At 40.0% G+C, this 24863-nt stretch overlaps 1 protein-coding gene across 1 annotated transcript in view; it reads right to left on the minus strand.

Annotated features, from left to right (window-relative positions):
• LOC114645457 (myoneurin-like) overlaps window positions 1-24863 on the minus strand; it is a 51976-nt gene that overhangs the window by 5343 nt on the left and 21770 nt on the right. Inside the window, exon 7 of the mRNA XM_028793308.2 lies at window positions 1613-2535. Within this exon, the coding sequence (XP_028649141.2) occupies window positions 1613-2535 (923 nt within the window). The remainder of the gene's footprint in view (window positions 1-1612; window positions 2536-24863) is intronic.

The raw sequence follows: 24863 nt of genomic DNA on the forward strand, positions 1-24863 counted from the left end.
CCCTCTTTAAGAAGAACGAGATTGCGAATACAAGCGGCTGAAATGAGTTTCCTGCGCAGGGTGTCTGGGCTCTCCCTTAAAGATAGGGTGAGAAGCTCAGTCATCCAGGAGGGGCTCAGAGTGGAGCCGCTGCTCCTCCACATTGAGAGGAGTCAGATGAGGTGGCTCGGGCATCTGATTGGGATGCCTTCTGGACGCCTCCCTGGTGAGGTGTTCTGGGCACGTCCAACCGGGAGGAGGCCCCGGGGAAGACCCAGGACACGCTGGAGGGACTATGTCTCCCGGCTGGCCTGGGAACGCCTCAGGATTCTCCCGGAAGAGCTAGAAGAAGTGGCTGGGGAGAGGGAAGTCTGGACATCTCTGCTCAAGCTGCTGCCCCCGCGACCCAACCTTGGGTAAGTGGAAGAGGATGGATGGATGGATGGATGGATGGGAAATCAAAAAGTAAAGGCACTTTGAAAATTATGTCGTAACCACAACAGGTGGAAGCTGACGCAGTACAACACATTCCTGATGGCATATGGGGAGTTCGAACAAGCGCAGAGGCGTTCTTTTACTAGACTTCTGCTGTTAATCTAGTTGAAGCCAAGGTCAAATGAACATGGACACTCAGCTGCAGGATTGTACCATTGTTGAATAACATGCTGTAATGAGATTTCCTTAGGCACAGAGAATGAAACTTGCTGAAATTCACCAAAGGATGATGGCTCAGTATGAAAGTGAAAACAGTGAAAACCTCAACTAAAAGTTTATGAATGAGTAGAAAGGTTTAAAGTAGGGAAGAATAAGTGTAACTGATGAAGCTCAATGTGATTAACCATCAACATCACACACACATGCCCACATCAACATGGTGAATGCATGTTGTCCGCTGTTCCTGCACATTTGGATATCAGCTATAGACCTGCACATGACATAGTACATAGTAACTTGTTGTACTGTACGGTTTGTACAAGATGGGTACCCAAACAGCTTACTGATCTGCAGAAGCCAACATTCTTTGGTAAATTTCAGCATCTCACTATGGTGCAATCCTGGAGTAGAGCGCCCATGTTCATTGGACCTTGGCTGCAATTGGATTAACAGCAGAGTGCTGTGCAGTGCTTGTTCGTACTACCCATAAGCCGTCCCTAACGTGTTGTATTTCTTCTGCTTCTATCTGTTGTGGTTACTGTGTAACTTTCAAATTATCTTTAAATTTTGATTTACTTTCGTAGTTGTTTATTTTTATTGTACTGAAATTGAGCTAGAAAGTCACAAATATATTTTAATTCAACAATTTGTCTTGTTAATTAGGTTATGCTAATAGCCTTTAAAACTCGATCTACCATCTGCAAAATACTAGTTGAATTGTCTTGTTACTTGGCCTCTTAGTCAGGAAAGACTGCCATCTCCTGAAAAGACAATAGCATGTTTCTCACAGTGCATCCCAAAATGAGCCAAGCCAGCTGCATGGAAAGAATATATTAACTGCAGGAACTTTTAGTGTGAGCTCAAACTGCAGTGTAGGCTTTGGTATTATATTGAATAGATAATGCAGGAAAAACGATTTTCTACAGTCACAACTTAAAACTCTAAACCATCATCTCATTCACTTACCACATTCCCATACCTGTGTGTGTGCGGGTGTGAGTCTTGAGTTGGTTGCACTGTGTAAATGCTTTCCCACACAGCTGGCAGATGTAGGGCTTCTCTCCTTTGTGTATTCGCATGTGTCTCTGTAAGCTACTAGTCTCAGAGAACACCTTTCCACAGGCACTGCACAATGGCTTCCTCTTTGACTGCCTTTCACTCAGTTCAATTTCCATGGAAGAGTCCAGGCATCTCTCTCTTTTGACGGCAACTGGCGCAGATGCTGCTTTCAGAGCATGTTTTTTCCCAGATCTGCTTCTTGTCCTTTTTGGATTCTGTGAGATCACACCCTGACTTGAGACACTTTTATTGTCTACTGATTCACTTTTGAATTCTTTTTGCCGACGCTTCAGTCCTGCTCTGTTATGATTGCTACGACTGAAAGCTTCTGTTGACTTTGTCAACTGTTCTTTCTGCTCAGTGAGCACTATCAAATCTTCCATTTGCTCATTTGTTTCATTATCATTAACACAGTTGCTAATAGCTTTTTCTGTAAGTTTTTGGACTGGTTTAATTTCTTTTGATTTTGTCTTTTCGAAGCCATTTACAAATTCTTTTTTGGAGTGTGTCTTACTGTTGTGTTCAGCAGGCTTTTGGACTCGTTTGTTTCTTTTTGCCTGTGTCTTTTGGAAGCCATATACACATTCTGTTTTGGAAGGCATCTTACTTTTGAGATTGTCGCCTGCATGTGGAAAAGTGGATTCATTTGAGAAGTCAAGTGCAAAGGGGGCACAAGTACTCTGATCATCCTGAACAGGGCCAACAGGAGCAGTTGCAATTGTCTCCACTTCCATCTTGTATTTGTTATTAGCAATGTGTCTCTCATAAAATTCTTTGCATCTTGCAACTAGACCATCTATCTTAAGGTATTTGGCTGCCTGTAGAAACTCTGTCACATTGTAACTATAAAAATAAAGTACAAGAACAAATTAAAAAACAGGGATTGTTGTACTGCCATAGATAGCCAAATAAAATAAGTTTAGCAAATATAAAAACAGGATGCCTACATTTGGGAAATGCTTTGTATTAATTGTTTCTTTTTCCTTAATTAGCTACCAAACATTAGTGAATTACAAAATGAGACAAAACATGACCAGCAAACTGTGTCCATCATACAATATCTGAAAATAAAGATGAAGGTCTGAGGAATGTTGATCTGCTCAGGTCCACAAAACATTTGAACAGTGGTCTTAGAAAAGAGAAAGTCAATTTCAGAAATGTATGCTTTTGCACAATGAGAGCAGCAACAAGCTATGGAATTAAAGAACGGGTTTAATTAACAAGAATCAGCGCCTAATTAAGGAATTGCTTGGGAGTGAAATTGGTTGAAATTTGAGGCCCTAGCTTAGTTGGTCTTCTGTTGGCTCACTCACTTCTCATTTCACTTCTGTTTGGGTGCCGTTTAAGGAAAGAAATTAAGTAGTTCAGAGGAACGATGAAGAAATTCAGGGAAACAAATCTTAAAAAACAAGTCAATTAAAATTAATTCCAGGACCAGAGTTTGAGAACCCTGATTTAGGACATGAAAAGTAACGCCTTAGTGCTAGTAGGAAGCTAGGACATTTGCATTCATTTCTTAGAAATAAAGCATTTATTTTAAATGCAAGCACATGGTTAAGATGGGGGCTATGCAGTACATAAACTGGCATCTGGCGAAGAGAGTGCTGTTCATTCAAATGTGGAAGTTAGAAACAGACAAGTGAATAAGAAAATAACTACAGGCTGACATCAGTAAACAAGATGGAAGTAGGGTGTAAAAAAACTTCAAAGAAATAAATATAATAGGGAGCTGAAGGGAATCCTGTTGAATGTTTGGAGTTTTTGGAGGATGGTTTGGAGGAGCCAGTCTTCCAGGAGATGCCAGCTGATCCACCACCTTGAACTCAAGAGTCACCAAACTGGAGGAGGACATGGCTGGTCTGCATTATATAGTAGAGAATTGTCAGACCTGGCCCAGCTGTTCTTTAGAGAGATAGTATGCAACCCTAAGGTGGTCCGGGAGGAGACTCCAGACCAGATAAGTAGAGATAGATGTATCATATTCACAAAGCAAAGGGTGCACACTGTCTAGTGGAATCAAACCCAGAACTTCTAAGTGAAAAGACCATTTGCAGGTCCTTGCACAGCTGGACAGTGGCTCTGAAGATAATAAGATGGTAGGCATGCATGAGAAATCCCCGCATTTCTTGTCATAAAGCTCTTTCTTTCCAAGGGACTTTGATCCACTCCAGTTTGCATGTACAAACAGGTATAGAGAGGATGCCATCTAACATATTCTACACATCTCTGTGTCTCACGTAGACAGCAACAAGGGGAATTATGTAAGATTGTTGTTTATAGACTACAGCTCAACCTTTAGCACCACAGTCCTCCACTTATTGGCCACAAAGACCTGGGACTGAGCAGAACCTCCCCCCAAACTCCCACCCTGAGACTGGGTGCTGAATTTTCTAACAGGCAGGACTCAGGTGGTGAAAGCAGGCAACTGCTTCTCCAACACTATCAATGTCAACACCGGAGTTCCACAAGGCTGTGTACTGAGTCCCCTGCTGTACTCCCTTTACACACACGATTGTGTAGCCAAGTATAACTTCAACACCATTGTTAGGTTTGATGATGAAACAATGGTCTTAGGCCTCATTTCCATCAATGACAAGGAGGTCTATCTGGTTGAGGTAGAAAACCAGGCAGTATGGCGCCAAGCTTATAACTTCTTATTGAATGTCAGCAAAGCCGAGGAGCTAGTGGTAGACTTCAGGCGGAAGCAGCAGCAGATCCACAACCCCATCAGTATAAATGGAGTTTCTGTTGAGAGGGTGAGCAGCTTCAAATACCTTGGTGCGTACATTAATTACCAAGAACCTGACATGGACCCAGCACACACAAACTCAAGTCAGGAAGGTAAGACAGCACCTTTATCATCTTAGGTGGCTGAGGAAATTCAAGGTCTCACCAATCATTTTGAAAACTTTTTACACCGGCGCCATACAGAGCATCCTAACACAGAGCTGCACATCTTGGTTTGGGAATTGCTCTGTCCAAGACTGCAAAGCCCTGCAGAGAGTGGTGTGTTCAGCTGAGCACATCTCAAGGTGAGCATTGCCCTCCCTGCAGGACATCTATAACAAGGGCTGCAAGATCAGAGCAATTAAAATAATTATGGACTCTACCCACCCCACCAACAGACTGTTCAGTCTGCTCAACTCAGGCAAGTGGCAATGTAGCCTAATAGCAAAGAAAGACTCAAGGAGCTTTTACCCTAGCTTTTTCATTTTACTACGCCTTGTACCTGTGTGTGTGACGAATAACACTCTTGAATCTTGAACCTTGAGAGAGGGTGTGATAGTGGGTGACACAGTTGCCATTGTCCATATTGGAACAAATAAAATACATAAGGGTACTCTGTCAGTTCTGCAATCCAATTAAAGAGTTAGGGGCAGGCTGTGCAGGAGAACTGACAAGGTAGTCTTCTCCTTAATTTTACCTGTGACATGTGCCAGTCCAGGTAAGATTGAGGAGATCAGAAGGCTTAACACAAGGCTCAAACCTTGGTGTAGGGTAGAAGAGTATAGGTTTATTGGTACTCATTTTGGAACAAATAGGACCATTCCTGTTGTGAGGGGTTAACTTTGAACCAGAGGAGCAACAGAGGAGGCATATGAATAGGTTAGTCGAAGATTGTTTAAACTAGGGAGTTGGGGGAGGCAGGGAGTTTACGACAGGTCAGGTTTTGAACTGTACAGAAAGGAACAAACAATAGTGTAAAAGCAAAAAAAAAATGCCTAGCAACGTAAATTCTAACTCACAATTTAAGTGTAAAAGCAAAATAAGTAACACATTAAAATAGCTTCCGTTAATAAGAGAAGTATCAAAAATAAAATAACTGCATCTGAATATAATCATGATATTATAGTAATAACAGAAGCCTGGCTAAATTACAAAGATGGGGTGAGTATAACATGGAGAAGTGCACATTTTTAGGAAGAACAGAAAAAGGGTGGGGGTCACCTTTTATGTAAAGCAGAATTTAAATGCAAGTCTTCTTCAGTTGGCTGATGAGCCACATCTTAGTCAGGAGTCTCTGGAGGAAGTCTGGATTTGGTTCGAAAGCATTAAAGAAAGATCCCTCATTTTAGGAGTATGCTATATGCATCTTTTTAACAATTTTAAATAAGAAAGCTTACAGGGTGATATTATAGTCACGAGGGACTTTAACTACCTGATTATTAACTGGGCTAACTGGGAACCTTGCAACCTGGCAAATAATGGTGAACAAGAGCCGGAGTTTTAAATGTAATTAGCGACCTTTTTTTTAACACAGCATGTTAAAGCACCGACATGGGGGGAAGCCTGTCTAGATTTAGTATTTTGTTATAATCGGGATAGAAATTGAGAGTGCAGAGGTGATTGAACCACTAGGGTAAAATAATGCAATTCTTAGTGTTTTGGAAGAGGGTGTATGCAAAGACTAAAGCTTTAGTTTATTTTTTAGGGCAAATTTTTAAATGTTTTAATTAACGGAAGGAATTATTGAGGATAAGATTGAGCAACACATGACAAAACAGGGGTTTTACTGAACAGTCAAGCATGGGTTCAGATGAAGGAGGTTGTGTTTTACTAACATGCTGGAATTCTGTAAGGAATCAACAAAAGGACAAAATCAAAGTGGGGCATATGGTATTATTTATCTTGATAGGTTGGATATCAAACTGAAAGACATGGGAGTTCAAGGTGATGTTTGTAGATGGGTACAGAATTGGTTCAAACACCGGAAACATAGGGTTATGGTGCGAGGAACCTTATCAGAATTGGCTGATGTTAAGAGTGGTGTTCCACAGGGGTCAGTGATAGGTCTGCTGCTATTTTGAATATATATAAATGATTTGGATAGTAATATAAGTAACAAGCTGGTTAAGTTTGCAGATGATACCAAGTTAGGCAGATAATAGGCACAGTGGGACAGCATACAGGCTTCGGCAGATTTATGGCAGTTGAAATTTAATAAAGTAAATGTGAAGTATTGCATGTAGGAAGTAAAAATGTTAGATATGAATACACAGGTCTGATAACTGAAAGTACACCCTAAGAAAAGAGATTTAGTGGACTTTCAGTGTTGAAGCCATTAAGAAAGCTGACAGAATCTTAGCCTTCATAGTACAATTTGTAGACTACAAGTCAAAGAAGGTTATGCTTAAGATTTACAATGCACTGATAAGGCCACATCTGGAGTACTTTATGTAGTTTTCGTCTCCAGGCAACACAAAAGACAAAATCAAGAAAAAGTCCAGAGAAGAGCGATTTGGATGATTCCAGAACTGCAGGGGATGAGTATGAGGAAAGATTGAAAAAGCTGAGCCTTCTTAGTTTAAGCATAAGAAGACTAAGAGGTGAAATTATTGAAGTGTTCAAAATTATGAAAGGAATTAGTACATTGGATCAAGATTGTTGCTTTAAAATGAGTTCAGCAAGAATACAAGGGCACAGTTGGAGACTTGTTAAGGGTAAATTTCCCACAAAACATTAGGAAGTTTTTCTTTACCCAGAGAACCACAGACACATGGAATACGTTAACAAGCAGTGTTGGACAGTAGGACTATAGGGACCTTCAAAACTCGACTTGATGTTATTTTGGAGGAGTCAAGTAGATAGGACTGGTAAGCTTTGTTGAGCTGAATGTTTTTTCCTTCTGTAAATCTTTCTAATGTACTAGTGGTCTAAGCCATGCAGTTATTACATCTCTGAGGTGAGACATGTGAAAGAAACTTTCCTTACTTGACTCTTTCTTGGTGAAAGTTATTACATAAGGTTAAAGATCAGCTGAACAAAAATCATTCACATTTTCTGTATTTGGCAAATGTTGACTATTAAACCAAACCAGATGAAACATCTGTCAAAATTGTTTGCTCAGAATCAAATGAAGCCTACTGCTGAAGAAAGTCTAGGCAGAAAATACCAATTACCTGTGCTTTATATGGTCTCACTGTAGTGTAGCTATCCTTTCTATACGCTGTTCAGCGCTGTTCACAAGGAGCAGCCTTTGCTGACACTTTCCTACAAAGAGAGAATCAAAGGAGGGATATAAAGCTTTTTCATAATGTTAGTTGAAAGACAACAGTGTGAATTGTAGTCTAGTGTTAATTTCTCAGTCTTGGCATCTTTATATTATTAATGGAGGTATAGACAGAACAATCACATTAATATGTCATGGGTATCTAGGGAAAAGACCATTCAAACTGGGTACAGAGAGAGTGAAGACCTGCTATCACTCAAACAACATGGTCATTGCCAAAACAAGGCAGAGAACTGAAGGAGGCAACCTCCCAACCAACCTCTTCCTGCACTAACACTAAGGCCATCAAAAGTCTGTGGATGAGCAAGGCTGAGATTGGGAGGTTTGTTTTATTTACCTCTTTCTGTCTCACAGGAGAAAACAAGTTGGTTATAAGGTCTTACATAGGCATATCTTGCCAGGTTGTTAAAAGAAATGTTTCTGTCAGACAGGTTTTGCACTTGTCTGAATAAAAATAGTATGACTTGACTGAACACAGTGATTAAAAAGAACATAGTATTATTTTCCATATATATTTAGAAAAGAAAACATGTTGGCCAAGGAAAAGTGGGATTGGCTTCGTTGTGTATGAGCCTTCAACTATATGTGTTTGTACCTATTAAAAATTAATCACAGCACATGGTAGCGCATGCAGATATGGAATCGTTTACAACTACTTACCAACAATACACTGAAACACCCCTCTGTGTTACAGAAGGCTTTTAAGAAAAAAAAAATTGGAGGTCTTCAGGATTATAGTGTCCACATACACTAAGAAAAAAAAAATTGGAGGTCTTCAAGATTATAGTGTCCACATATGCAGATACTACATTTGATTTAGTCAGGAATGTCACAGACAAGCAGTCCGACCATCTTGGAACGATCATCTTATCATTTTTTCATTAAAACATACACAAGGTGTTAATTTAGACAGAGACTTCTAAAAAAACAAAATAAGATCACAAGAGAAAACATTAACATTTGACACCCAAAAGATGAAGATCTCCTCGGCTGCACAAACACCATATACATGCTAACAAGGCTGGCATACTTGATAAGCACAGTTCCTGGATTTCTCAGTTACTGTTGCGTTTGAGGTCATGATTGCTATATTCTGCATTGTATTAATTAATTCAGCTGGCCAGTAATAAGCTGATAAAATATAATGTCTGGATAAAATTAGTCTAGACATACAAATTTTCAGCACAGATATTTCCTGGTGCATCATTAATACAATCACTTAAGCTTTTACTGTGGCAAAATACCAAGAATTTTTAAGATTTGTGTTATAGAATGCTTACTAGTGATCTGACTTAATGATTTGTCATCTATATATATATACAGTGGTGTGAAAAACTATTTGCCCCCTTCCTGATTTCTTATTCTTTTGCATGTTTGTCACACAAAATGTTTCTGATCATCAAACACATTTAACCATTAGTCAAATATAACACAAGTAAACACAAAATGCAGTTTTTAAATGATGGTTTTTATTATTTAGGGAGAAAAAAAATCCAAACCTACATGGCCCTGTGTGAAAAAGTAATTGCCCCCTTGTTAAAAAATAACCTAACTGTGGTGTATCACACCTGAGTTCAATTTCCGTAGCCACCCCCAGGCCTGATTACTGCCACACCTGTTTCAATCAAGAAATCACTTAAATAGGAGCTGCCTGACACAGAGAAGTAGACCAAAAGCACCTCAAAAGCTAGACATCATGCCAAGATCCAAAGAAATTCAGGAACAAATGAGAACAGAAGTAATTGAGATCTATCAGTCTGGTAAAGGTTATAAAGCCATTTCTAAAGCTTTGGGACTCCAGCAAACCACAGTGAGAGCCATTATCCACAAATGGCAAAAACATGGAACAGTGGTGAACCTTCCCAGGAGTGGCTGGCCGACCAAAATTACCCCAAGAGCGCAGAGACGACTCATCCGAGAGGTCACAAAAGACCCCAGGACAACGTCTAAAGAACTGCAGGCCTCACTTGCCTCAATTAAGGTCAGTGTTCACGACTCCACCATAAGAAAGAGACTGGGCAAAAACGGCCTGCATGGCAGATTTCCAAGACGCAAACCACTGTTAAGCAAAAAGAACATTAGGGCTCGTCTCAATTTTGCTAAGAAACATCTCAATGATTGCCAAGACTTTTGGGAAAATACCTTGTGGACTGATGAGACAAAAGTTGAACTTTTTGGAAGGCAAATGTCCCGTTACATCTGGCGTAAAAGGAACACAGCATTTCAGAGAAAGAACATCATACCAACAGTAAAATATGGTGGTGGTAGTGTGATGGTCTGGGGTTGTTTTGCTGCTTCAGGACCTGGAAGGCTTTCTGTGATAGATGGAACCATGAATTCTACTGTCTACCAAAAAATCCTGAAGGAGAATGTCGGGCCATCTGTTCGTCAACTCAAGCTGAAGCGATCTTGGGTGCTGCAACAGGACAATGACCCAAAACACACCAGCAAATCCACCTCTGAATGGCTGAAGAAAAACAAAATGAAGACTTTGGAGTGGCCTAGTCAAAGTTCTGACCTGAATCCAATTGAGATGCTATGGCATGACCTTAAAAAGATGGTTCATGCTAGAAAACCCTCAAATAAAGCTGAATTACAACAATTTTGCAAAGATGAGTGGGCCAAAATTCCTCCAGAGCGCTGTCAAAGACTCATTGCAAGTTATCGCAAACGCTTGATTGCAGTTATTGCTGCTAAGGGTGGCCCAACCAGTTATTAGGTTCAGGGGGCAATTACTTTTTCACACAGGGCCATGGTGGTTTGGATTTTTTTTTCTCCCTAAATAATAAAAACCACCATTTACAAACTGCATTTTGTGTTTACTTGTGTTATATTTGACTAATGGTTAAATGTGTTTGATGATCAGAAACATTTTGTGTGACAAACATGCAAAAGAATAAGAAATCAGGAAGGGGGCAAATAGTTTTTCACACCACTGTATATATCTGCCCATCTGTCTGTATGTCTGTCCGCTTTTCACGAGAGAAGTGCTTAACGGTTTTAGATTGTTTTTTTCTATAATTTGCTTGAACATTCCAGTTGATTTTGTGACCTCTCTCATCACGTTAAGTATCACAGTTTGCTTGCAGTACAGATTCATTTGAAAAAACCCGAGGGAGAGGCAGCGGGCCAAGGTGAGAGTGGCGGGGCCTATTCACTCAAGCACCAGCCTCGGGGCGTACCTTACATCCGCTTAGCTAATGAACGACAGAACTACTTAACAGATTTAGATCTGCCTTTTTAATACAATTTGCTTGAACATTCTGGTTGATTTTGCAACTTCTCTCATCACACTACGAATCATAGTTTGCTTGCAGGAGCAATATATTAGTGCTAATCCGAGACAGAGGCTGCAGGCCCCGAGGGGAGGGGGAAGCATGACGTCAGGAGTAGGGAGCTGGGCAGGGCCCTCCTCACTGTCCTGTTTCACAATTATGCGGACGGAGCCGCAGGGGATGGCTAGTAATCCATATGGCAAAGGTTTCACTGTCCTGTTTCACAATTATGCGGGCGGAGCCGCAGAGGATGGCTAGTAATCCATATGGCAAAGGTTTCAAGGTTACACTTGGTTCTCTACACTGGGTACAGTTTACCACTCAAAAAGGCTGCTATTAAATTGCCTCCTTTGCTTCTCTGATGTTAAAGACTATTTTTTATACACAGGCGTTACCTCCTAGGGGACCAGTGTCTTTGGGGCCAATAAGAGGGAAAGCCCATTACATTTATTCAATTTAAAGGATGTACTAGCTGATGTATTTATGCCAGTGCTTACATATTCAGTGATTGTGATCGATTTTTCTCAGTATTCAAGCTTTAGTGTTACCTTTTTCACTTCTGAGTTCAGAGTTGCTTGGTAACAAGCAAGTACAAGTATTTCATTTACATAAAACTTAACAGAATCAGCAAATCCTTGGTATTTTAATAAATTATCTCAGGTTAAACACATAGTTTTGTCAACACAGTCACATTTCTGCAACAATATATTTATTTGACCTGTTTAGCTTTGACATATAGGGTTTACAGTTTGTTTTCCTCATTGGGTTTTCTGTTATTAATGTTATTTGCCTGTGGCTGACTTTATCAGAATTACAAATACACAGTAGTATTTAAAAAATAAAGAGCCGTGCATAAATGGCGTCAATATTGCATTTTTACACAGGTTAATTGCAATTATGCTTTTAAAAATGTTATTTGTAATTACATTTATTTCCTATTTTATATATACTATTTATTGAACATTAAATTCACTTTTTTTGTAGAATGTATGGTTCAGCTCTTCTTTTATATCAGAAATATTATGCCAAGTTATTATGCACAACTTATATTTTGTGTATTTCAGACAACAGCTGTATTATCACTTAAAATAATCTTAAAATTTATCTGAAATGACAAGATCACAATGACATTTTTTTTATTCAGGCTGAGGGAACAGCTTAACTGTAGCTCAGTTTAGTTCAAAGTGGGGTCTCTGCTTAGGCCACTGTTATTGCACATCATGTTCTCTATTTGAAGTAGCTGTAGAATGCACTTCAATACACTTGGCACTTCACTATATTTACAAGTTTAATTTGTTAGAAAGGTAATGAGAAGGCTTCCATGTGATGAGTGCAGAAGTGGTTTGGTGTATAATGCTGTATCCATCATATGATATGCCATCAGTTGCTAACTATTGACCACTCTGCAAAGCACTGCATTTTAGAAACCATAATATTTATCAGAGCAGTATACACCTTTGGTCAACGTGTTAGTTTGGACTAACAAAGTATTACAGGATGTCTTAGGTCTTGGTGAACATACAGAAAATCATGCAATATGGAACACATAATAATCGCACCTGCCTCATTTTATTAGTTGTTAGCAGCCCCTATAGTCTTATTGCAATACCACATTGCCAAAGAGCACCCTGTAAGCACACTATCTAGCAGACACACAAAATATTTATTCTAGAACACTGGCCCCTCACAGAATAGATGTTTTATATGTATGCATGATTTGGCCCTGACATTGTGCATAAAAGCAGGGCTCACAGTTTATATAAACCTGTCATATGTTTGTTCCTTTTTATCCATCCATCCATTTTCCAACCTGCTGAATCTGAACACACTGTCACGGGGGTCTGCCGGAGCCAATCCCAGCCAACACAGGGCACAAGGCAGGGACCAATCCCGGGCAGGGTGCCAACCCACCGCAGGACACACACAAACACACCAAGCACACACTAGGGCCAATTTAGAATCGCCAATCCACCTAACCTGCATGTCTTTGGACTGTGGGAGGAAACCGGAGCGCCCGGAGGAAACCCACGCAGACACGGGGAGAACATGCAAACTCCACGCAGGGAGGACCCGGGAAGTGAACCCAGGTCCCCCAACTGCGAGGCAGCAGCGCTACCCACTGCACCACCGTGCCGCCCATTCCTTTTTATGTCATGTTTAATTACATCTGCATAATAGATGTTGTATATTCAGAAATGTAAACAACTTTGTTATACAAATGTTTGAAAAACTTTTTGACTGTCCATATTACTGAAAGGTTATTTTGAATTTACAGTAAGTTTTTTTTCTTTTGAAAGTTTTGCTTTTTTCTCTTCTCTTGAAACTTGGTACAATATTTACTAGATGTGTAATATTTGAACAGTACATCAGTAGTGGTGATTTCAGTTGTATAGACGGAACGGTGGTAAAGGTTCTAAATGAAACTTGCAACCATTCTATGTTCAACATAATCCATATTATAGACAGTACTGTATCAGTTTAGATGGTACCATGGCATATTTCTCTTTGGTAAATGATATGGGCATACTATGGTAAAATTACGTATTTTTACCATGTTATGTTGGTATACAGGTATTTACTTTTTTCACAATTTGGTGCTGCACACATCATGCATTACCACGGGACTTTTTATTATAGGGGATGCTTAGCAAAGCCCAAACTGTCAGTCTTATGTTAACTGCTAATGTTACACATTTACAAAACAGAAGCCTGTTGTTTTGTATCTATAGTTATAACTATGTTAAAATATTATTAGTTTGTACTTGGATTATTTCAGTCCAGCTGAAGAGTACACTGGTGCCTAAAGTGAAACTTGTGTGAAGACCTGAAGCCATTTCTTCTTTGCGCGCCATTTTACTCGACTCTTTTAACCGCAGCATTATTATTGCTCCTTATTTAAGCCTAACTGACAATTCTGATATAATTTTGTAAGCGTGCCTGAAGCAACTGGACTTGAGAACAGAAAGAATTGCACAGAGTTCAATATACAGCAACAGTAACGCTTATATTCACACTTCTAAACTGGTCAGATAAAAAAAACTTAATATCCCCCCTCTTTCCTCCTCCCGTGACAAACCACATCCGGATTTTTTTTCTACTTCAATGGAGCATGTGTGATAATTCACAGCCACTGTAGCAACAAGTAACAGTCTTGTGCTCCCCAAATGAAAAAAAGTGTTCTTGGTTTGGCAAAATGTCATGAATTGGTTATTCTTCACCAAGACAATAATTCTGCGATCATCTAGCACAGTTTCTTCCATGGTTGTCCAGGCCTTCTGGTGTTGCTGAGCTCACCAGTGCGTTCCTTTTATTTAAGAATGTACCAGATGGTTGATATGACCATTCTTGGGTTTCTGCTATCTCTCTGATGGGTTTGTTTTGTTTTCTCTGCCTAATGATGGCCTGTTTTCACTTGTATGGACAGCTCTTTGGATCTCAAATTGAGAGTTCACAGTGACAGCCTCCAAATACAATTTCAACACTTAGAACCAACTTTAGACCTTCTACCTGCTCAATAGTTAAATAATCAGGGACCTGCTCACACCTGGCTGTGGAACAGCATGTCAGTCAATTGTCCAAATACCTTTGAGCTTGTGAAAATGGGGGGACCATGTATAAAAATGATTCAGTGGCATGCCAGAAGGTGCATTTCACCCAGCTGGCTAAGTTGAGGGAAGAATTTGTGGAGTTTCAGCAGTGTGACAATAAGAGATGGAAGAAACTGCCAGAGGGTCTTTAAAAAATTAGGTCAATATTAGACTCCACTGCATATAAACAACAGTTATCTACATTTTCCCTGGAGGTGACAGTCAATGGAATAGGAATGCATGACAGTGAATCAGCACTTTCCATGTCTGTGCCCATCTTGGTATAACAGCAATCCATTCATATGTATCCAATTCTAAGGCCCAGCAGCTTCAGTGTACAGTTGGATCATTACTTTTAGGGATATACCTCAAACTGAGTAAAGGTTTATGGTGAGTAACAATGACGAATGGCTGCACGCCAAGATATTGCCTAAATGGATGTGCAAGGCATGCTATAGTCCATAATTTCCTTTATATATTGATCACTTCAGTTCTGATGTAGTCAAGGTCTGGTTAGCGTAAACAACTACTTTCTCCATTCCATTATGTGCCTGTGCCAGAACTGCCCACTTGTGCTAGGGCCTGGCATTGATAGTTGAAGGATGATTGACACTCAGCTGTTCACTGAAACAGAATGTCTTTCTCAGTAAGGTGGTGTAGTAGACCAGCATGATGAGCAAAGTTTTGAATAAATCTCTTGTAATAGAAGCAAAGGCCAAGGAAAGCATGAACCTCTACAGCTGACTGCAGGACTGGCCATGTTTTAATACAATCTACACTCCTAGGAACAGGCCTTCCTTGGAGATGACATGTCTCAAGAAGACAACATGGTTGCAAAGCTAAGTGGCATTTTAAGTAGGAGTCAGATACTTTTAATCCTTTAAAATACTTCTCTTAGATGGTTCAAATGAGCCTCAAAAGTTTTACTGTAAATTAAAATACTGTCTAAATAAAAAACACACACCTGCTGTGAAAGGCCAAACAACACCAGCTATAATAGGTGTTGATATGTTGAAGGTGCATTAGTCAGCCCCATTGGCATGACACTGAATTGATACAGACCACGTCCTGCATTGAACGCAGACTTTTCTCCATCGTTTTCTGTGAGTTCTACCAGCCAATAACTGTTGGAAAAATTGAGACTGCTATACCACGCAGAATCAGCTAGAGTGTCCAAGGTGTCATTCACGTGTGGAAGTGCATTATAGTCTTTTATTGCAATGCTGATGAGTTTTCAGTACTTCACACAAAATCTCCACTCAACATTTTTTTTAACTAATATACTACTGGCAAAGAGTACGGACTGTAACTCTCCTCTATTACACCCTCAGATAGCAACTCTGCAACTTGCCTGTCAATTTCTGGACATTTAACAAGTGTTGTTCAGTAAGCTCACTGGGAGGATTATGGCCAGATCTAATATGGTGTTTAATCAATTTACAGTGGCCTCTATTCGTTGGAGTCAGCTCTTGTAACAAGGCAGTTAATTGTTCCTTTTGCTCTGGGGAAGGAGCAGGACAGTCCAAAGATTTAAAATACTGATATCAAACTCCAGGCCTGGAGGACCGCAGTGGTCCATTATAACCTTTTTCCTAATCAGTGACCTGTTTTCACTGCTAATTAACTTCTTTTCCCTTCATTTTAATAGCCCTGTTTTTAAGCATTCAGTCCTCTGAATTGATTCTTTTCTTCATTAAATGACAGCCAAACAGAAATGAGATGTGAAACGAGCTGACAGATGACCAGCTAAATTGGGGCTTCAAACTCCAAACAGTTTTTTAACGAGTTCTTGCTGTTAATTAAACCCGTTATTTAATTCCACAGCTTGTTGCTGCTCTCATTCTACTACAGCAGACATTTCCAAAACTATTAATTTTCTGTTTTTTTTCTAAGAACACCATCAAAATGTTTTGGTGACCTGACAGATCAACCTTACTGAGACCTTCTCCTTTCTTTATTTTCAGATATTGTGTGAATTGTTGTGGCACAGGTGAACTGGTCATGTGGCAGCTCGTTTTGTGTCTCATTATTGTTAGGCTTCTAATTAAGGAACAAAATAATTCAGAGGTCAATTAAACTTAAGGCAAAAGAAGTTAATTAGCAGCAAAAACAGGTCACTAATTAAGAAAAGGGTTAGAATGAAAACCTGAAACCACTGCGTCCATCCAGGACCAGAGTTCGACACCCCTGCTTTAAAAGGTGGAGGCTAAACACATCAGCCGAAGCTAATGTAGGGTTATATCCTTTTCAGTGGGGTTAAGGTGATGAGCCATCACAATCCCCTTATTTACTGATGCAGCTGCGTATGCCATCACCAGCTTCATGTTTTCTGCAGTTTTGGGTTCTAAATAGCCTATGTAATTACAAGTAAGCCCGCGATTCGCTAGCGAATCGGAAATCCAAGAATGGTAATCAGTGTCTGTTCTGTCTGATATCTGGATGGATGAAATATCATGGAGGGTGGGTGCGTCTGGGGAAATGTCATTTAATTACATAAGCATACCTGTAGTAAAGCGGTCTCATTTTGTGGAGACGTGACTCCGTTGCCTTTGCGGACACCGACTGCTGGCAGAGTGGGGGGATTCCGTACTGTAATACTGTAATGCGATCCACATATGCGCTGAATCGTTTCGGTTTTGTTTTCTCCGTGGCTGTGTCGCTAGCTATGGGCTCGGATTTGTATTTCCGTTAGTTGAGCCGTTTCGTTTTTGAGCCGTGACTCCTTTGCCTGGGAGCTGTTTCGTGCGCTTCATTTGTCTAGCGGGTATGTTTTCTGTGGCTGTGTCGTTAGCTATGGGCGGGCTCATTGCAGTGGCGATCACACTGGTAGGCGTATTTTCTGTGGCTGTGTCGTTAGCTATGGGCAGGCTCGTTGCAGTGCGGCAGTGCGCGCGCGCTTTGATGCGCCCTGCGCCCCGTGTCCATAACCTTCGGTTAGTAATATGGATCAGGAGGGAATGAGAAAAAAAACTGATGACTCCATGCAGACTGACATAATACTTTCACTTAGAGGTGGCACCCAGTAAAAGTGGACATTAATAGTTCATTACAACTGTATGGCACCTATCTGTTTTAAACAACAGTGAAGTCAATATATTCCAAAAATTCTACTCACACTTTAACTGTGTCTATAACTGCATGATCTTTGACAATAAAGTCCCACCCATAAAGCAAGGGTTGACTAGTGTCATGCATTACATGCACTTCATGATGCCAGATGTCTGAACCAATGTGTACTGTCAAGTTATTTGTGCCCAAACTGTCCAATAACTGACCATTTACTGATTGTGCTAAAAAATGACTCAGGGGATGTTTCCTCAAAGCAGGTACACTCAATTTAAAGTTATTGCTTGTAAGTGAAACATTAAGCCAGCTTCAATAAGAATGTAAATAGCCATTCCTTCAACAATACCCTGAATAAATGCAATGGGGGGACTCAACATCCTGAGAAGAAGTCACATATTCTGTTGCTAAACATTCGATATCCGATTCAGAGTCAGTAGGCTATCACTGAGCAATATGAAATGGAGAATTGGCCACGACACCAGTCAATGGAAGTTTCCCAACTTCCTCTGTGTATTCACAGGTCAGGGTCTGTGGTTTTGATACACTGGTAAAAGAAATTGAACACTCCTGTTTTCTTCCCTGCCACTATTTTCACTTGTTGATCTAGGGCTAGGGCTTCATCTAGGCACCAGCTCCTGGCATCTCTGTGAAAGTTCCCATGCACCCTAGGATGAAAATCTCTTTGTGATTGATGATCCAATGAGTGATCCCCTTTACTAATGGGTGACCCCGATGGTTGTCCTGTAGCAGCATTAAATAGACAACTGCAACACTCACACCTACCTCTATGACTGTACTTGTCTTTGGAGTAGTGTGGAGAAGAATGTCTCCCCATGTAATCTTCCCCTTGAACTATACATAGTCTTTCTGTCTAGATGCTCTTAATTGCCTCATCTCTGTTTGTTGTTAAGCTGGTTCTCCTGAGACACTGTATTAACATATCTTGCATACCGAACCCTGTAAGGTGTTGCACTGTTTGAAAGGGTATAGTAGACAAATTTGAAAATTTGGAAGCCTCTCTTGCCCTTTCGCATCGGCTGGCAATTACAAGTGCTTCTTCCATATTTGTAGCACCCAACTCTTGGCACTTTTGCTTGTACAGCTGGATCTAACCAAGCCAGAAAGCGTCTAATTTTTTCTCCATTCTGTGTGTTTATGTCATAGTCTGGAAATGCCTCAAGCACCAGTTTAGTAACCTCAGCAGCAAAAACATCTAAGCTCTCATTGACTTGATGTGGCTGGGCATTACCACATGTTTGGAAGTGGGAAATAAACTGCTTCTACCCTGCAGTTTCTCTTTCATGCTGTCATAGTCAGTCTGCACTACTCCGGAGAGATTATCCCACACTAAAAATGCATCACCTTCCAAGCATGTAGGTAGCAGGATTTATAAAATTTGTCCTATAAGATATGAGGATAGTGCTTGCGCAGCAATTTCAAATTGCCTAGCCAATAGAGAAAACACTGATTGCCATATTCATTGAAAGACAGAGACTTTCACATGTCGTAGATCAGAGTTGCACAGTTTGTATTTCAATTTATAATCTTTTGATGATAACTTTTTTTTTTCTTTTTAAACAGTTCAATACACGACATATTGTGCATCTCTTACTTATCCACCACACAATTACGCACAGTCTCCCCCAAACACTACACAGCTAAGGCGGCTTATGGCAATGTAAGGAAGAACAGCACTGTCAGTACATGAAGTATTCCGACACCTGGTACGTTGTTCAGCTTGCTAATTTTTTGTTATATTTTCCGTTCTTCAGTAACAAGACACCACTACTGCCACTTAAGCGTGCCCTAGGCAAAGAACAACAAGAATTGCACAGAGTCCAACATACAGCAACACTAACGCTTTTATTCACACTCTTCTAAACCAATGAGAAAAAAAAACATCACATTGCTCTTTCCTCTTCCCACCAGGAACCACATCCGGACTCTCTTTCTTTTCTACTTCAAGTAATGTTTTTAGTTAGCCAATAAAAGGTGTCATTTTGCTTGGCTTTTCTCTACATTCATAATGGCTAACACGGTACAACACCCTAGTACTACTTCAAGGGAGCATGTGTGATAATTCAAGCCACTGTTAAAAATTAAGTCTTACAATTGTTTTCTGAATTACACAGTTGTCTTCACCTTCCTTCTTTTCTATATACTAAATAAAAACATATGATGCAATTTGTTTTCTGAACTACAGATTTTTCTTCACTCTCCTTTTTTTCTATATGTAAAATAAAAATAAAGTTTAGTGGAGTACACTGTTGACAAGTATTTTTTTTTTTAAAAAAGTTAAACCACAATGTTTGCATTTTATGCAGCTGTTTTACAAATAAATTATAAATCAGTTTGCTAACATTCGCCGCTGCCACCACCTGATCAAGGCAACATGTTACCCCCTGAGAATATGGTATGAAGGCTGGTGTCTCAGCTGTCCACGAGACCAACTTCATCAGAATCCTGTTACATGAAACATGAAAATAAAGCGGACTGATGTTTGAACATTTATGTTAGGTAGAATGCCCAGTGAGGGCTGGGCGGTCTTTTGGCCTTGGAACCCCTGCAGATTTTTTTTTTTGCCAGCCTAACTGAAGTTTTTTTTGTTTTTGCTTTTGTCTGTCCTCCGATCCATCTTGTACCTTGTATTGTTGTTACTTATCTACTCTAAATATATATAAAATCCTAAGCCTAAAAGTACAATGATTTTGTGCAATGATTTTATGTGACGTTTTTTGTCACACTTTAAACCTGGCTTATTTTAAAAACTACATATATATGTTTCGTATCATTCTTTTCAGAATTTATCAGACTTTAATGTGATGTTGTTAGATTTTCATATTCTTATTCCGTTTTTAAATTCTAAACTAAAATATCAAGAAAGTTGTGTAGTTTAATATCAAGAAAGTCGTGTTTGTATTTAGGTGATTTAGTTGGGGGCGGCACGGTGGTGCAGTAGGTAGCGCTGCTGCCTTGCAGTTAGGAGACCCGGGTTCACTTCTTGGGTCCTCCCTGCGTGGAGTTTGCATGCCGTGTCTGCGTGGGTTTCCTCCCACAGTCCAAAGACATGCAGGTTAGGTGCATTGGCAATTCTAAATTGCCCCTAGTGTGTGCTTGGTGTGTGTGTGTGCATGCTCTGCGGTGGGCTGGCACCCTGCCCAGGGTTTGTTTCCTGCCTTGCGCCCTGTGTTGGCTGGGATTGGCTCCAGCAGACCCCCGTGACCCTGTAGTTAGGATATAGCGGGTTGGATAATGGATGGATGGATGGATGATTTAGTTAGCTGAAGGTCGAGTTACAATGACACATTGCATACCACTTTAGTTTTCACGTGATTTTTCCTGTTATTTAAATGAGTCATTTTTTTAAAAAAGTTTTTTTATCTATAAGAATGTCAGTTAAAACGAATGGATCATTTATGTAGTCTCTCATAAATACTCATCTGCGGTGGGCTGGTGCCCTGCCCAGGGATTTGTTCCTGCCTTGCGTCCTGTGCTGGCTGGGATTTGCTCCAGCAGACCCCTGTGACCCTGTGTTAGAATATAGCGGGTGCACCCTGCCCAGGATTGTTTCCTGCCTTGCGCCCTGTGTTGGCTGGGATTGGCTCCAGCAGACCCCCGTGACCCTGTTTTCGGATTCAGCGGGTTGGAAAATGGATGGATGGAGATAATAACTGACTGACTGACTAAATACTCATCAAGCATAGTGGACCTCAGTTTAACGGGAATACTACAATCGGTAAGAGAGTAAATAGTTTATTCTCATTTCATGATTTTTACTCCGTTAAATAATAATTTTTCTTTTACATATTTATAGAATTTCGTGATTTTGACTCCAACAAATAATCATTTTTCTTTTGTACATTTACAGATATAGTATTACTAATATTCTGGCCGCAACTGGGGGTTTGCTGCAGAAGGTTGCCAGGGGGCTTGGCCTCCCTAGTTTTTTAATATTATTGCCATCTAATTGTTTTGCTTTTTTGGTAACTTTTGCTGTGTCATCTTGTAAAGCACTTTGGAGTTACATTGAATGAAAAGACGAAATTCATTCAACTACCAATAGTTTTATCAGGGAAATTCCATGTTCTTTAACATATCTCAATTAGTGATATTTCAACAATTTTTGAACTTTCAAAAACTCCAACTTACAATCTAAAACAGAATCACCCTGTGCAACCTCAAATATATACGTTGAAAGATTACTTTATGTTGTACGTATACATTTTGTTCTCATTCGCACGCCCGATACCCGCTTCTGACGGCAAAGCAATAAGACAAGTTATTGAAACACCGGAAAAACCACCGGCGCAAAGCAATAAAAATCGCAGGCCAAACACTATTATAGTCATTGACGATCATCGAAACGACACTCACAAAGCGTCAGCCCTGCGAAGTCGGAGTGGTTTACGGCCTCCCGAACTGTATTTGACAGGTACGCTTCTAGTTCATCGGGTGGGGAAGGTCTTGGGAGCCGATTTAGTGTTTCAAGCGCGGCCACAAAACACGTGACGAGGACTAATTGGTCGAGTTGTGTTACGACGGCCACCCACCGTTCATTTCTTCCGAGAAATACGCTCGGTAGGGGATTCGTTTAAGAAATTACTGAGACACCCTGATGAGCTGTACACATTTCTGGGACCATGTAATGTTTGGAAGTCTAACAGTACAGGTTTTGTCATTTTTGGATTCGCCGTTGCTCAAGAAAAACCGCTGCCTCAGAATCAGCTCTTTTTAGATACGAGTGAAATTGCGGCGGTCCTGAAAAGTCTCGGCACGTAGTCGCACGAGATGTAAGTTTTCAAAACCGGAACTACACTTCCTAATGGACACTCAAAACAGTTACTTAATAATCCGTCAACCGATATTTTTTTTTGTATCAGTCGAATTGAAATTTGGCATATTTGAAAACTACTGTAGCCACAAGTCTATTTGGCTCGTTATTAATAACACGATATCGTAAATTATGTTTAAAAATATCGTATGTACTGTTAACAAATCTATTTATAGCCTTATCAGTTATTCTCAATGTGACTCATTGGTACAAAACATTTAATAAATTTAAAAGTGCTAAGTGTCCTAATGATTACGTAAATAAAGTAAAATATTGTTCCCAACTTTCAAAACCAAGTACTGGAACGCACCCGAATGTTACGGCATTTATTTAAGAAACGGCACATAACAAAACCAAGCCAAACGAGCAAATAACAGCGAAAAGCTACGAAGACAACCCATACAACTAGGCATTCAACACTTACTCGACATTTTCAAACTACTGTAAAATTAAAAGTGCACTGCCTACCTTGCTTTATTGGCACAAATGAGAGTATGTTTCAGTCTAAAATGTATGAACAGTTGGAAGGTACTACATAGGACTTTCACACCAGGGGTGTGGTGACATCAGTTCTTATTAAAATACGATGTGGGCTTCATAAATGTTTTCGGTAGATGATTCGTTGCAACGTTTGAATTTATGAGTCCTTAGAAAGATCGTATTTACACATCTATTTATTGGTTCATTTATCATCCAGGCAAAGCCTGTCAATTCACCCTTCACTCTGATTTTTAATTTATTGGAATATCCATTTCAGATAATACTCATCAAATTTACAGAAGATAAAAAGACCTAGAGAAACAACCTGAAGTTTTCACCAGAGTGAACCATGTAAGATAAATTGAAATAAAGATAAATTAAACATGTGCAAGATGGGACTTAACTAGTTTCTGTGTGGAAGTACTGACATAAGACCTTCCTCACAGGACGGACATGTTCAAATCAAAATTAGCTACAGCTTTACATAAATGGTGGTTAATCAAGACTGACAACAAATACAACAAATCAGTAATCACTACTGTAATTCAGAGCCATCTTAAAGTATGGGTGCGGTGGGCACTGGCTGGGGGCTTCAGGAGCATAGGGGCCCACAATGTTTCTGATGTCTACTATATGTATGTTTGTTTTGCTATCAAGACTGGGGTCCCAGTGCATTACTTTGCCTGGGGGGGCCTATGATGCTGTTAAGACGGCCCTGCTGAATTCGTAGTCTTTTTTATAAGTAGCTTACTGCTCATGGCAATCTACTCTATATGTTCTACACATTAATAATGTGGTAGTTTAGAAATAAGTGATCCCCAATATACAATACTGTGACATTGTATTGTTTAAAAGAAAAATATATTATATATGAGTAGTCATGATTTGTCTGGTCAGTTACTCCTAATCTATGTTCACAGGGCAAAAGCAAAACCTTCACAACATCTAAGTGATGGTGCCTGAACTTACCCCAGCAACAAAGACTACAAGGCAGGAGCCAGAAGAGGTCACAGAATGGGACACTAACTCTCTCAATAACAATCTCTGATACAATCCAAACTGGAGAGCCAAGGAATCGAATCTGTGTTTCCTGAGATGTGTGGTTAAACTGGAGCACCTTGGCAAAACTTGCACAGGTACAGAGAGAATAGCTCTACCCAGACACTGGCTGGAGGTGGGCAGGGAGTGGGCAAACAGGAGCTGCAACCTCTACCTACCTGAATTTCTCTGATGTTTGTTTTGAGCAGCTAATTAGATTACTGAAGAGCACTTAACTTTTTGATGATACTTGAGTCTGTTTTCTGATTATATCAGTTCTGTATAAATCGTGACCAAATGTCATTAAGCCAGTAGATAGATAGATAGATAGATAGTAGATGCATTGTTTATGTCAGTGCTCCGCAACCGGTGTGCCACGGCACACTGGTGTGCCTTGAGCCGATACAGGTGTGACGCGGTCAAATAAGACAATTTTCTAACTAAATAATATTTCAACGGTCCTCCTTAGAAACACAATAACGAGAATACGTGCAATGAAATATTCGCTTAAATAGCCTTTTAAAGGTTTCATAATTTTATGTGTCATTTCTCTGAAATAATAAATCCCATCGCCTGGCGCCTGTTGCCTAAGACGTAGGCCCTACGTAGTCGCCAGACAACTCCGTAGTACGCTTTGATAGGCAGAGCGCTCCGTACCCTCACCTAGATTCAATTCAAGCCGACGTATTAGTTGTGCTACGTCGCATTCACTCGTCTTGCGACAGTAGTTATCATCCATTACTATTAGTTGTGTTGCTGAATTGTGTACGGTTAATGTTCTTCGTGTGATTCATATTTAGTTTTATACCCCTTTAAATATGGATAAATTTTTACGTGGAAAAGATTCGTCTTCACATACAGATGATGAAGAACCCAGCACAAGT

The sequence above is a fragment of the Erpetoichthys calabaricus genome, chromosome 2 (genome assembly GCF_900747795.2).
Source record: "Erpetoichthys calabaricus chromosome 2, fErpCal1.3, whole genome shotgun sequence".
NCBI lineage: Eukaryota > Metazoa > Chordata > Cladistia > Polypteriformes > Polypteridae > Erpetoichthys > Erpetoichthys calabaricus.